The 16,060-nt window shown below is 41.1% G+C and overlaps 1 protein-coding gene across 1 annotated transcript; it reads right to left on the bottom strand.

Moving 5' to 3' along the window:
• Positions 1 to 5,955: 5,955 nt before the first annotated feature.
• Positions 5,956 to 15,727, bottom strand: gsg1l2b (gsg1-like 2b). The gene is made up of 5 exons (XM_029685626.2): positions 15,339 to 15,727; positions 13,711 to 13,758; positions 10,787 to 10,939; positions 6,863 to 6,974; positions 5,956 to 6,626 (listed from the first exon to the last, which is right to left on the bottom strand). Exons 1-5 carry the CDS (start codon positions 15,640 to 15,642, stop codon positions 6,284 to 6,286), a joined length of 960 nt encoding a protein of 319 aa, XP_029541486.1. The 5' UTR covers positions 15,643 to 15,727; the 3' UTR covers positions 5,956 to 6,283.
• Between the last annotated feature and the right edge of the window lie 333 nt (positions 15,728 to 16,060).

The following is a 16,060-nucleotide window of genomic DNA, read 5'->3' as shown; positions in this document are numbered from 1 at the left end:
AACCTTTGGCACTTTGGCTTTCCTTGTTATTGACACAATAGTATGGTCACTACAGCCAATGGGAACTTTGCTTTGGAGCAAAGCTCTGCAGCATTAGTGAAGATATGATCGATACAAGCGGATGCCACAGATCCAACTCTATTGGTTTACACTCTAGTTGGTTGAGTGATAACCTGTGCATATTACAGGCATCAGTCACAGTTAGAGGCTTCCTCTTGAGAGGAGAGCTAGTTGCTAACCAGTCAATGTTCAGGTCACCCAGAAAATAGACCTCTGTTAACATTACACACACTATCAAGCATTGGACACATTATCAAAATACTGACTGTTAGCACTTGGTGGCCAATAGTAGCACCCTGAAAGAAGAGACTTTAGATGAGGCAGGTGAACTTGCAATCATAACACTTCAACCACATTTGTCATGAGATCCTCTCTAAGCTTTACAGGAATATGGCTCTGAACATATACAGCAACACCTCTCCCATTGCCATTCGTGTCTTTTCTGTAGATGTTATATCCCTGTATTGCTATTGCTGTATCATCAAAGGAATTAGCTAAGTGAGTTTCAGAGATGGCCAGAATATGAATGTTATCCAATTTATTGATTTCATTAGCCTTATTTCTAAAACGACATACAGTGCATTCAGAAAGTATTCTGACCCTTGACTTACGGTCTTATTCTAAAATTGATTCAATATTTGTTTTTCTTCATCAATCTACACACAATAAATCATAATGACAAAGCTAAAACAGGTTTAGACATTTTTGCAAATGTATTCAAATAAAAAAACAGAATTACCTTATTTACATAAGTATTCAGACCCTTTGCTATGATACTTTATATTGATCTCAGGTGCATCCTGTTTCTATTGATCATCCTTGAGATGTTTTTACAACTTGATTGGAGACCACCTGTGGTATATTCAATTGATTGGACATGATATGGAAAGGCACACACCTATCTAGTATATAAGATCCAACAGTTGACAGTGCATGTAAGAGCAAAACCAAGGGAATTGTCCGTAGAGCTCCGAGACAGGATTGTGTCGAGGCACAGATCTGGGGAAGGGTACTAAAAAATGTCTGCAGCATTGAAGGTTCCCAAGAACACAGTGGCCTCCTTAAATGGAAGAAGTTTTGAACAACCAAGACTCTTCCTAGAGTTGGCCAAACTGAGCAATCAGGGGAGAAGTGCGTTGGTCAGGGAGGTGACCAAGAACCCGATTGTCACTCTGACATAGCTCCAGAGTTCCTCTGTGGAGATGGGAGAACCTTCCAGAAGGACAACCATCTCTGCAGCACTCCACCAATCAGGCCTTTATGGTAGAGTTGGCAGACGGAAGCCACTCCTCCGTGAAAGGCACATAACAGCCCGCTTGGTGTTTGCCAAAAAGCACATAAAGGTCTCTCGGACAATGAGAAACAAGATTCTCTGGTCTGATGAATCTAAGATGGAACCTTTTGGCCTGAATGCCAAGTGTCACGTCTGGAGGAAACCTGCCACCATTCCTACAGTGGAGCATGGTAGTGGCAGCATCATGTTGTGGGGATGTTTTTCAGCGGCAGGGACTGGGAGACTAGTCAGTATCGAGGGAAAGATGGACGGAGCAGTACAGAGAGATCCTTGATGGAAACCTGCTACAGAGCACTCAGGACTTCAGACTGGGGCAAAGGTTCACCTTACAACAGGACAACACCCTTAAGCACACAGCCAAGACAACGCAGGAGTAGCGTTAGGACAAGTCTTTGAATGTCCTTGAGTGGACTTGAACCCGATCAAACATCTCTGGAGAGACCTGAAAATAGCTGTGCAGCGATGCTCCCCATCCAACCTGACACAGCTTGAGAGGATCTGCAGAAAAGAATGGGGGAAACTCTCCAAATACAGGTGTGCCAAGCTTGTAGCATCATACTCAAGAAGACTCGAGGCTGTAATCACGCCAAAGGTGCTTCAACAAAGTACTGAGTAAAGGGTCTGAATACTTATGTAAATGTGACATTTCAGTTTTTTTTTTTTTCTTAAACCTTGTTTTTGCTTCGTCATTATGGGGTATTGTGTGTAGACGAGGGGAAAAAACTATGCAATGATGTAACGTAACACAATGTGGAAGTCAATGGGTCTGAATGCGTTCTGAATGCATTGCATATTAATATGGGCTATTCTTAGCCCTTTCCCTGGTAGCTTATTGGAGATAGACATAATATGGAGACAAAATAAATACGTGTGTGTGTATGTGTACGTTCTCTGTGTGTGTGTGTGTGTGTGTGTGTGTGTGTGATGTTGGGCTGAAGCTACTGACCCTGAGGCTTGGCTTCAATGCTCTTAGTTGTTGCGGAAATCGACCCACTATGCTGTTTACTTTCTGCATCTACGTCATATCACTGAGTCTACCTTTAAACCAATATTTTGGTATCATTTTGTGTTTTCTTCAGCAGAAACTTTTGGGTCCAACGGGCTGCTGTAGGACCCGTCTCCTATTTGCATGTATTTGCACTAGTTTGAAAACATTAAATGACAATAAAACTTATTTTGAAGCAAATGTCACATTGTATCTTTGTACTTTTGTCAACACTATTGTACTGTAATAGATGCGGTGGTTGTGTGTATAAAATGAAGAGTGAGAGAGGGAGAGGGTGAGAGAGAGAGTGAGAGTGGAACAAAGCTTCAGAAATTGAGCTGAATAGAGAGCAATAGTAATTGCGTCTTTTTGTAGGCACTAACCCCGCCATGGCTCATTTGTCAAAGCCTTTGGGGAAATAAAAGGTTTTTTTTTGGAGGGGGGATAAAAAGCCGAAAATAAGGTCTGTGGTAAATACAGGCTTAGCAGATCTTATATGTTTCGTTCTATGCGATAATCTTCATCAGCGAATGTCACTTTTGTGAATTTGGAAGCATTTATGTAATCAAAACAAGCACATAAAGCATATAAAGGTTTCATAATTCATAAAGGTCATGTTAATTGACTGATATCTCATAGAACAAAACATAGAAGATCTTCTAAGCCTCGGACATGATTCAAATCCCTTTCTTTTGCCATTCATTTCCCCCATAGGAATGTTCAAACTGACCTGCGGTAACTCGTTTCTGGTTTTGAGGACTACAAGCTGGTGGGACCCATTGAGCTCAGTCAGCAATAAGGCAGACCGCCATAGTGACAGAAATGAGTAACCACTGGCCTGCAATGGATATCTTGGCAATATCCATTTGGCAATCTTTCGCCAATCATCAAATCCCCAACACCGTACGGTCCTTCTCACATAATGTATCGGACCATTCCTTTGTCAATTTAACTGTACACAGTTCTGAGTTCAGAAAAATACACTCTAAAAGAGACAAATAAAAATGAATATTTTTGGTCTGACTTCTACGCTAAAGTTATCAGTCAATTAAACAAGGTAGGCTTACATATTTAGTATAAAAATGTATTATTTTATTTCTGTTATCAACGCTGAACCTTATTAGTACATAACAATATAAACAATTACATTTGGCAATAAACAAGGTACTTTATTTAATGCTTCATAATTTGCCCTTATATCTTTGATATAAATGTATAATATTCTGTACATCTTAACATAGAATTCCTATAATTTAAATGAATCATTGCAGTTAATCACACACAGGATGTTACCAAAATAGCACTTTACACAAATATGTTACAAATATGACACCAACACACACTAAAGGAGCATAACCATCTCCGCCTTGAGAACAAGGAAGAACAAATTTAACATGGCAGGAAAATGTCAAATATCTTTAATAGAGTAGCTTAATACAACAGTTCAATTAAACACATGTATTTGAATGTTAATAAATAAATAAGAAAACGTAATACACATTATATACAGAAATAATTGATCAAATGAACTTTAAGTCACTGTAGGTAAGTCATACTGACTATTAAAGTATACATCATAATTATCTTCAATACCGTTTTGAAATACAATTATTTGATGCTGGTTTATTCAACTTCCAAGTCTATAATGTGTACATTGATGGGGAATCTCTATCTGTTGCCTTCGGTATTTCACTACAATTGTCAAGTACATCTTTTCATTTCCTAGGAATCAGCAAAAAAAAGCAATACATCTATCTGCACATGGAAAGAAAGAGCAGGAAATAATAATGGCTGAGTTTTGGCTGTTTGCACATCTACATACTGGAATCTCCCGTGTCTCATTAGAGCGAGAACAATAGGAATAGAAGTTGGCCTTTGTAACTTTGTAACAGTCTCGCACTCAGTGCTCTGCATGCTGTTTGAAGTGGATCACAAGACAGGAGCTGGAATCAAAGGCACTCAGCATGGCCTGGGAATACTCTCTACCTCATCCTTTATCTATTTATACTCTTTATCATCCCCTATGTCTCTATCCACATATATACATACTGTATATATACAGTGCCTTCAGAAAGTATTCACACCCATTGACTTAGAGCTGACTTTAGAAGGATTACATTTGGATGTTTGTCACTGGTCTACACACAATACCCCATAATGTCAAAGTGGAACTATGTATTTCAAATTTTTTACCAATTAATAAAAAATGAAAAGCTGAAATGTCTTGAGTCAATAAGCCTTTCATTATGGAAAGCCTAAATAAGTAAAAATGTGCTTAATAAGTCACATAATAAGTTGCATGGACTCACCGCGTGCAATAATAGTGTTTATCATAATTTTTTAATGACTACCACATCTCTGTACCCCACACATACAATGAACTATATTTTAGGTCCCTGAGTCGAGCAGGGAATTTCAAACACAGATTCAACCACAAAGACCAGGGAGGTTTTCCAATGCCTGGCAAAGAAGGTCACCTATTGGTAGATGGGTAAAATTGAATATCCCTTTGAGCATGGTGAAGTTATTAATTACACTTTTGATGGTGCATCAATACAACCAGTCACTACAAAGATACAGGTATCCTTCCTATCTCAGTTTCCGGAGAGGAAGGAAACCAGTCAGGGATTTCACCATGAGGCCAATGGTGACTTTAAAACAGTTACAGAGTTTAATGACTGTGATAGGAGAAAACTTAGCATGGATCAACAACATTGTAGTTACTCCACAATACTAACCTAATTGACAGAGTGAAAAGAAAGAAGACTGTACAGAATACAAACATTCCAAAACATGCATCCTGTTTGCAACAAGGCACTAAAGCAATTAACTTTTTATCCTAAATACAAAGTGTTATGTTTGTGGCAAATCCAATACAACACATTACTGAGTACCACTCTCCATATTTTCAAGCATAGTGGTGGCTGCTTCATGTTATGGGCATGCTTGTAATCGTTAAGGACTGGGGAGTTTTTCTGTATAAAAAAAACTGACTGGAGCTAAGCACAGGCAAAATCCTAGAGGAAAAGCTGGTTCAGTCTGCTTTCCTCCAGATACTGGGAGATGAATTCACCTTTCAGCAAGACAATAACCTAAACACAAGGCCAAATCTACACTGGAGTTGCTTACCAAGAGTACAGTGAATGTTCCTGAGTGGCCGAGTTACAGTTTTGACTTAAATCTACTTGAAACTCGATGGCAAGACATCAAAATGGTTGTATAGCAATGATCAACAACCAATTTGACAGAGCTTGAACAATTTTAACAATAATAAATTGGCACATTTATCCCAATCCAGGTATTGAAAGTGCTTAGAGACCTACCCAGAAAGAATCACAGCTGTAATCCTACAAAATATTGACTCAGGGGTATAAATACTTACGTAAATGAGATATTTCTGTATTTCATTTTCAATTCATTTGCAAACATTTCTTAATACATGTTTTTACTTTGTCATTATGGGGTATTGTGTGTAGATAGTTGAAAAAAATGTATTCCGGCTGTAAAGCAAAAAGTCAAGGGGTATGAATACTTTCTGAAGGCACTACATATATACATATATATATACATACATATACACACACACACACACACACACACACACACACACAACACACACACACACACACACACACACACACACTTATATATATATTTTCCTGAAATCATCCTTTATCCATCTCTCCTCTATCCATTTCTCCTCTCTGCCTTTCCATTTCTACCATTTATTACTGCATCCTCTGCTATCCATTTCTCTCATCCTCAACCCATCTCTACCTCGGCTTGGAACATCAGGGAAACTTGGAGTTGGATTTCCTCTAACACGAAGTCACAGTTGCTATTTGGTTTGTAAATTGGGTGGCAGTCATTTGTGTGTATGTGTTTTTGTTTGTGTGTATATGTGTACTTGTGCGTGCCTTGATCAGTCTCCTATAGTTCCCTCCTCAGCAGTACTCCTCTCTTTGTGGATCCGGCAGGTCATTCAGGTCCAGAAACACTGAAGCATTGGACAGCTTCCTTCCATTACTGGACAAGTCCAGCAATTCCTCTGCTGTGCAGCCTGAGCTGGGTACTGAGCTGATGTACATGTCCCACACCTGTTCCACATGTCCAACGTGTCCCACCCCAACCCCTGGTCCAGTATCCAGCTCCAGAAGCTTCTGCTTGATCTTCAGGTTCTTCTCGATGTTTCTGCGCTTGTGTTTGAATTCCAGGATGGTCTTGGTGTAGCGGTTGATGATGGTTACTGAGGAGGCCATGCAAGCTGTGAACGAGCTCCACGCCAGGCTAGAGAGAGAGAGAGAGAGAGAGAGAATAATAATATGAACAGATAAGAGATGAACAGATAAACATTTATACGTCAAAGCCACATCTTTATTGGCAGGTGTGTAGAAGTGGACTGGTAGAGAGGGAGATTAAATAAAAATCAAAAACTCCAAATGACATTTTTTCAAGTGATTTAAAGACCTTTCTCTGTGTGTGTGTGTGTGTGTGTGCGTGCGTGCGTGTGTGTGCGTGCTTACATGTATGACCAGCTGTAGTCCCATGTCTGAGGCTTCCAGTCCTCTGGCCCCACACTGACTGTCAGCTGGAAGGCTGTAGTGAACATCATGTGGGCAACCATGCCGAGTAGACCTGGAAAGTCAAGTAAAAAAACAACAGCATCTCAATCGCGTACATGCATTTCTTGGAGCAATGTTGTCGATTTTCAAAACAGAGTCCACAAGACACAGAACTCTGTAAATGCGTTTTCAAAATGGACTTGCCTTCTCAAAACATAAATACATTCATCTAAACTATATTATAATGTAAAAATCGCTAATATATTCATAAACAGAACACGACTGTCTGCAAAAAGATAAACGCAACCATACTTGTCTCTTGAATCCAAGCAGACAAAACAGAAAGTTCCAGTGGATCAATACATATTCTTTGCAGTCACTAAATCATGATGATCAAAATTGGGAGTACATCTATCCAATGGTGCAGAATTATGGGCAATTACTCTCCTTTCATGCATATTTCACCAAACAATTTAATACAGATCAAATCAAATGTTATTCCTGATAAAAAAATAAAAATAAAAAGCACACTGTGCAGGATTCGTTCATCTGTATCACCACAATCCAAATTCATGTATTCAATACATAGGCTGGTTTCCTCACAGTTTTGTAGACTTTTCATTGGCACACAGAAACACAATCCACAATAGAAATAAGGAACGGTGAATACAAATGGAGGAACATATCTGATATGAATGTACAGTATAGGCCTCAATCCACACCAAAGCAAAGCTCTAAAATGGAAGGTCACAACATTGGAGATGACGACATAGGAGTAACCCAAAGTTACTCCTATTCTCTGAATATCTGCAGTATTCAAAAAAATACATTTTGACAGTCCCCATTGCCTAGATATTTCTCTATATTGTACACGGTATGAACATGATGGGGTGATTTAGAATTGTGTGTAGTAGTATTTACTGATTGCTGGAAATAGTGAAGACAGCGGCACACATTTCTCTTCTGATGAAAACAATGTGTATATACTCAGTGAAAACGGTATTCACTGATGACATTTGTATTTAACGTTTAGCAGAAGATGGTCTAAGACCTGCCAGCAAGGTAAAAAGGCAAGAATATTATCAGAAGTTATGTAAATGTATTTAAGCATTTAATCATTGCTGTTTTGCTATAGATACGTTTGAGCACAGACCCCAAAATATCTTGAACACGATTGGGAAAACTGTAAACTAGTCCAGCGCTGTAGAATAGAGCGTTATAAAGAAGTGTGTGGAGTTCCAGTGTTCACCACAGGGAGACAATGTTGAGCTATAATGGAACCTACCGTAGTCCTTGAGCGCTACAGGACGTGCAGACATTTCTTCCATCCCAGCACAAACACACCAGATTCAGCTACACTAATCCTCATCCTAAAGTCCTTGATGATGAGTTGATAGTTGAATCATGTGTGTTAGTGCTGGGCTGGAACAAAACCTTACTGCCCCTGTAGCACCTCTCCTGGACGAGAGTTAGAAACCACTGGATTAGAGCACTTGGTTAAGCAGAGAAGAGTTGTGCCAGTGTATGGGATTGGCAGAATGACCACTTAACTGGCCTGTTGGCTAATTTGGAGTCATGCAATTGTAATTCTGCTCTCTTTCCCTCTCACTGCCAAAACCTCCAGTCGCTCTGCCAATCATTGTTAATAAACGGTGGCATGTAGCCTAACGGTTAAAGAGGCGAGCCAGCAACCAAAGGGTTGGCAGTTTGAATCCTGGGTCCGATGGGAAAAATCTGGCGGGAAATGAGCTGGCAACCACCTCTCTGCCAATCTTGATCTCTTTCTCCCAAGCACAGCTCAGTCACCCAATCAAGAGATCAAGATTCTTTCCACATATCCACCCACTCAGTCAACCCCAATGGCATGGAGAATATAGCCTAAAGCTTTTAATATCCGCGGCACAGGGCTGGAGTGATCCTTCTCCCTGGGATTACCCACTGTCCCTCCATGGGTTTCCAGGGAATGTGTCCTGAGGTCTCTCTCTCTCTCGGTCACTGTCTCTGTGTCTGGTGTATTAATTCCATGGTTAGAGAACAGAAGATCATAGGTTTGAATCTCATTGACGCTGTGTCACCGTAAAAAATAAATGTGTTAGCATGATTAAAAAAAGTTTACCCAAAATAAGCTAGCATTGTTAGTCATATTGAAATTTTCACTTTTGTTCTCAGAACGTTTAAAAAAACGTTAAGTTTTACCGGTCAGGAAACTTATGCCTTTGTTCGCACAACCCATGTGAAATCAAAAACATATGTTCTCACAACTTCCAAGGAACCAAATGTGTTAGCTGGGAAGTGTTTACATGACTATTGCATACTAGGTCTACTGGCAGAAATCCGTTTAATATCTGATTATTAGTGTGCATGTAAACGTACTCAATGTGTCTTCCGTCAATCACAATCAGAACTTCCTTCAGGCAGCACCTCTACTAGTACACGACTTTACACAACTTTTTTTCCTCCCTAAAACTAAGCTAGGCTTATTTCCCAGAGTGGTGGGTGAACCAAGCTGAATATTTGGAGTAATTGTTCTCTTCTTGGTAATGGTAAAGTATAAAGTTAATCACCCATATGGGCTGTTTGTGCTAAGACAAAGACCTCTCTCTTTCTCTCTCTCCCTCCCCCTCCATACCCCACTCTCTATATCTCCTTTCACCCCCCCCCCCCTCTCTTCCTCCATACTCCCTCTCTCCCAGTCTAGCCTGAAGGAGCATTAGGTCAATAACCGAAAGGTTGCTGGATCGAATCCCTGAGCTGACAAGGTAAAAATCTGTTGAGCAAAGCAGTTAACCCACTGTTCCTCTGGCGCCGATAATGTCGATTAAGGCAGCCCCCCGCACCTCTCTGATTCAGAGGAGTTGGGCTAAATGCGGAAGATGCATTCAATTGTACAACTGACTAGGTATCCCCCTTTCCTTCTCCATACACCCCCATTATAAAAAAAAGTGTAATAATGGTTTGTCTGGCCTCTAGCATTCTTCTGGAAATCATTACAACAAGATGCTGAGCTAGGTAAACTGTGTAAGCCCCTCTATAAACTATATTAACACATTAAAAACAGGAACAACAGTAAACCCTTTTATTGATTACATTTGTTGTTTGTAAGCAGGACAGGATAACTCCCCTGTGACGAGACTGTTTTTTTTGCGAACAATTGAATTGTGTTTTGAAATGTATGTTAAATCAGTGGTTGATTTGAGGTGGCCATTAAAGGGAAACATAAAATAAAGAGTTTCCTGCCATTTCATTATTCACTCTTGGTCCTTTTCTGCAAACCAAACGATCACAAATGACCTGGATGCAAGACTGAGGTTTGGATGACAGATAGGATAGCTAACATCGACTCAGACATTATCGTCTGATTTCCCGGATCCAGATTAAGCCTACTCCTGGATTGATGAGTGTTTGAGCATAGACCAGGAGCAGGCAAACCAGCGCCATGGATCCAGAGTCTACTCTAGACCATCACTTATCCAACAGAACACTGAAGTCTTGTGTCTGCAGAAGGCAAGTGCTCCTCTAATAGCCAACATCCATCCACTAGGACCAGATCAATACTAATCCAGACAAAACTAGACCAGCTGTCTGAAAAAGACAAATGCTCCTTGGGTGGAAACAGCCTCATAGGAAGAGTAGCCCAGTCTGCAGCCCCATAGATAGCAGTGAGCTGTTTTAGCTGCCTAAAGCTGTCAGTGTGAAGACCGTGTTGATCTGCAGGGTTTCTATTGTCCCAGTCAGGAACAAAAGGTTGAGACGCAAACTAACAAACAGACCATTGTTCTAACCCTAACCGAAAACAGTGGGGAGAGGAGAAAAGGGACTGACTCAATAGGAAGAAGCACATGCACACGTAAAAAAAAATAAAAAGCATGTTAAGTGTGTTGTTACCTGACAGGACAGTGAATATGGCAGCGAAGGCGTTGAGTTTGAGGCCGTCGATGACGTTTCCTAAGTGACACGCCTCTATGGACATGAGGATGCCTCCGGTGGCCAGGAGGAGAATATACAGACATTCTGACACGATACACAGCCACAGCACTCCTACGGGGAGGGGTGGGGGGGGGGAGAGAGAGAGAGAGAGAGAGAGAGAGAGAGAGAGAGAGAGAGAGAGAGAGAGAAGGGAGGGGTTGGGAGTGGGGGAGAGGGGGATTGCAAGAGGGTGGGGGGGTTAGGTGAGGGAGTTGGACAAGTGACCCCTTCACCCATATCATTAACCTTCACTGTCACAGAGAAGATGCATCCTTCTAAGACAGACACACACGCCACACACCATGCTCGCTCACTCTCACACATACACACACACACACACACACACTGCCTGGGCTATGGATGGTGGGTGAATGATCCTTGATATGGACTACGGATGGTGGGTGAATGGTCCTTGATATGGCCAGGGTAAAACTTAACATTAAGTTGCCCATATTACTATGTAACTACACAGTAGTAACAACATAGTTACAAACGGTAGTTACATAGGTATTACTATGCCTAGCGATGCAAGCCGACCAGACGAGCTAAATGCCTTCTATGCTTGCTTCGAGGCAAGCAACACTGAACCATGCATGAGAGCACCAGCTGTTCTGGACGACTGTGTGATCTCGCTCTTCATAGCCAATGTGAGTAAGATCTTTAAACAGGTTAACATTCGTAAGGCCGCGGGGCCAGACAGAATACCAGGACGCATACTCAGAGCATGCGCTGACCAGAGCATTCACTGACAATTTCAACCTATCCCTGGCCTGGTCTGTAATACCAACTTGTTTCAAGCAGACCACCCTGCCCAAGAACGCCAATCAACACCATCATCCCAGACACCCTGGACTTACTCCAATTTGCATACTGCCCCAACAAATGCACAGATGACACAATCTCTATTGCACGCTACACTGCCATCACCCACCTGGACTAAAGGAATACCTATGTAAGAATGCTGTTCATTGACTACAGCTCAGCATTCAACACCATTAGTCCCCTCCAAGCTCAAGACCCTGGGACTGAACACCTCCCTCTGCAACTGGATCCTGGACTTCCTGACGGGCTGCCTAGGTGGTAGTATGGCAAAAACACATATGTCACGCTGACCACCAACACGGGTGCCGCTCAGGGGTGTTTGTTTAGTCCTCTCCTGTACTCCCTGTTCACCCACAACTGCATGGCCATGCATAACTCCAACACCATAAGTACCGTAAGTTAGCATTTCACGGTTAGTCTACACCTGTTGTTAATGAAGCATGTGACAAATAAAATTTGATTTGATTGATTTGAGCAATACCTATGTAACTACTATGCTGTAACTATGTTGTTACTACAGTTATATTACTGTGTAGTCATATAGTAATAAGGGGCAACTTATAATAAATAATAAATCCATGTTATTACTAACCAATTACAGTGTAATTATATAGATTATAACACTGTTAGCTACATTGCTATAAGACCTGTAGAATGTTAAGTGCTGCCAACCACAGTTACAATTTTTAAGTTTAAAGTAGGCCTAGAACTTGGGTAATAATTTAATCTATTCTTCTCTCAGTGAAAGGGCAATCATTTTTACTTGTTCCGACCAAATTCTTCAATGGTATTGGTATTTATTAGGATCCCCATCAGCCACTGCAAAAGCAGCGGCTACTTTTCCTGGGGTCGTCATGGGATTTCAATAATATTAATCAAAGGTGTTCATTTAAATTTCACGTCAGGATCAAGATGCATATGAAAAAGATTGAAGGTAGTCTGTGATTTATGCAAATGAGTCTCACATATGTGTCTCTTTCACATTTCATTTTTTTGTTTGTTTGTCTAGCTGAGAGTATCCCTTTAGCTATTTCAATAACTGCAATTCCCTAACCAACATATCCTCCATCACAAAAGCACACAGAAAGGTATGGACTTATTGGATGAAATCAAATCGTGAAACCAACAAGGGCCCTATGGAAGTAAGTCATAATAATGCCCATTTTGGGCACAGAGGCAGTGACATTTGACTCAATTGAGTTCACAATTGGACATGTTTAATCACATCTCTCAGACTGAACAGGCAAATAGAACAGGTGAAGTTACAACTAAACCACAATCAGTTTTGGGTGTCTGTCATTCTCATTCTTTCATTCTGTCAGTGTCACAGGAAGATTTAATTCCAGACAGTACGTGTGTCTGGTCTTGTCCTGTTAGGAAGCTATTCAACAGTCTTTCGTGTGGCACTGAATTAGGCACGGACAGGTTGTATGTTTGTGTGTGTTTGTGTGTAGTGAATTAGTGTGCCAACACGGAGGAGGTGAAAAGAATGAAGGATAGATGTCTGTTTGGCAGAGTGAGATGCTATCTATTCATCCTCTCTCTTTCTATCCATCCTCTCATCCTCTTTGAAGACCTATAGAAGTCCAAACTCTGCTGAATTTGAATGAGTGACTACAGCATGGATAACACACCAGATAATACTGATCAACTGCTTCTCAGGTGTGTTAATGCTGGGCAGGAACAAAAGCCTGCAATCCCAGTAGCTCCCCAGGACAACGCAGTGTTTCTACTCTTCTTTAAATGCTGTTAGGTTTGCACTTTTCAATTGACATATCCAAATAAGCCTTAAGGATAACTTACATCTCCGTTGAGCCCTGCATGTGAACCTACTCCATGATTATTAAGTGACTGGGTTCAATTTTCACCTTTTGAGCTGCACTTGCAATTCCTGTTATAAAAGAGATGACTTGAATCTCGATCAAAATACAACACCAATTTAGCCATTCACAGATGCATAGCAAATTGTGTTAATAACACATCAATTACAATGTAATAACATGTTACTACACAAAACCTACCTCTTTCATGTGAGGGTGTGACATAAATGAAACTTCTGCAGATTTCACCTGAAATAGAATATCCCACACAATCAAAAACAATACAGTCAAACACTCAGTCATCATATTTCGAAGGTGGCTAAAACCCTTGCAGTCTTTTACACCATCCCTGTTGAAACACACCTGATTCTACTATTCTGCAGGACATTTTTCAGGTGTGAAAAGGCCTGCATTCGTAGCATACCCAGCAGCTCTTCGAGATGAGTGTTGGCCACCCCAGTGACACAAGATTGACACCAAACATATTGAATTTCCGTCCTATTCCCACACTGTCGTGCAGAATATTTTATGGCATATTTACGAGACGGTAAAAATCAGTAGGCTATTTTATCCATTCTGTTCAGAATGTATCAGTATTTCTGCCATAATTGGTATTTCTGCCATAAATCCAAAGTGGCGCTAGAGGCGTCACTACAGACACCCTGGTTCGATTCGAGGCAACACAACTGGCCGTGATTGGGAGTCCCATAGGGCGGCGCACAATTGGCCCAGCGTCGTCTGGGTTAGGCCGGTGTAGGCCGTCATTGTAAACGCGATTTTGTTCTTAACTGACTTGCCTAGTTAAAAAACATGTATTTATTTTTTAAATCCGATGACCGGTCAGCAACAGCTATTCGTTCTAAAATATGTATATGTTACAACTGTCGATGTGATTTCTCACGCTTGCTCTCGTTGAAGGTAAATCTTTCACTTAGGCTATCCAATATTTTTGAAGGAACGGGTAATTTCAGAGATGGACACTGTAATTCTATCAATAGCTACAAAAACCCTTCACATGCAATGCACGCAGCTATGTCACTGTGTCGGACATCAATTAACCAAGCTGCGATTGTTTCATTAAAAAAAATATAGGCCTACCCATTGATTCTTGAAAAAATATATAATTTAAACATGCCTCGTGAGTTTAGCTCAACTGTCGTACCCCATCAGAACCCAAATTATAAACAGATTTTATTTACTCCAACGTTTGTAATTTAAATGTAAACAAACATCCTCGAAACATGTTGTTGATATCATGGATGGTCAGCCCTTGCTTCCATAGCTCTGTCTATGAATTTGAGAGTGGTTCAATTTCCCCAACCCCAACCCCATCCTTCTGCTATTTAACAAAACATTATTTTTGGGATTTCAGATTTCAACTTTAAAGTAAACAGTCAAATTAAAAACATATTACCTAATAGAGCTCACATAACAACTATGGACATTTAATTTATCTCAAAAGACAATAACAAATACATAGGCATAGCCTACACATTTGCATAGTCCATGATTCTGCGAACCCAATTATAACCTTCCATTTAAAAACTAGGCTATTTCCTTCATGTCTATACATGCGTGCAGGTGGGTCACATCGCGGCGCGCGAAAAAGTAAGTATATTCTCTTAGCTTCTCTTACCTGGTTCAAGACAACTGGAAACTTGGGGGAAAAAACTAGATCCAACTGGAAAAAAAAATATTTTGACCGGTCATCCAACTCGGAATTCCAAGTTGGAAACTCCGTCCGGAAGTGAAGATCACTGACGTTATGATTTGACCTTGTTTTTTACCCCGAGTTTCCAGTTGAAGTGAAAGCACCATCTCGTTCTTACCTGTCAGATTGACGTTCTCCTCGCACGAAAACCAGATCCCGGTGTGGAACTTCCTCATAATGTACTTGTCCTCGCCGGACTCCCAGATGTACTGGACCAGTCTGCTGTCGTTGATGTTCGAGCTGTTGAACCTGATACAGAACGACTGTTTCGTGGTGACCGGTCCGGTACAGAAAGGTTTTGCAACTTTCCGTGTCCCCTCGCACCAGTAGCTGGTTGTCAACGCGGACACGGCTAGAATCAGCGCGAGGAAGTTCAAGGTAAGAGCCAGGGATACCCTCCGCTGCCGATCCATCCCTCCCATAATGGCAAACGGGAATGGGAGACGCACTTAACCCCAACGTTCAACACAATATTTGGCGACTTCTCCTCAGATCCTCCTCCAGTTATCCGGCTTTCCGATAATATATCAACGGGCAATTACAGCTGCGCGATACTCCTGCATGTGGAGCCAATCCTCAGATATGCTCTTTTGAGAGTCTGATACTCTCACGTTGTAGCTACCCATCCTCCCCCTCCTTTCTAGTGTATCTCTCCCTGTCTCTCCTCGTCTGTTGAAGGGGGGAAGGTTGCCAGCTCCTACCTGTCCTTCTGTATCTTAGTTGAGTCCGTCTGTGCAGTCAACCACACACACACACGCGCGCGCACACACACACACACACGGGAGGCCATTCAATGAGTAGTGTAATGTAGTTGAGTAGTGTAATGTAGTTTACAAAGTT

Source organism: Oncorhynchus nerka, linkage group LG16, assembly GCF_034236695.1.
Source record: "Oncorhynchus nerka isolate Pitt River linkage group LG16, Oner_Uvic_2.0, whole genome shotgun sequence".
Lineage (NCBI taxonomy): Eukaryota > Metazoa > Chordata > Actinopteri > Salmoniformes > Salmonidae > Oncorhynchus > Oncorhynchus nerka.
This window is presented reverse-complemented; position numbering and strand designations above follow the sequence as displayed.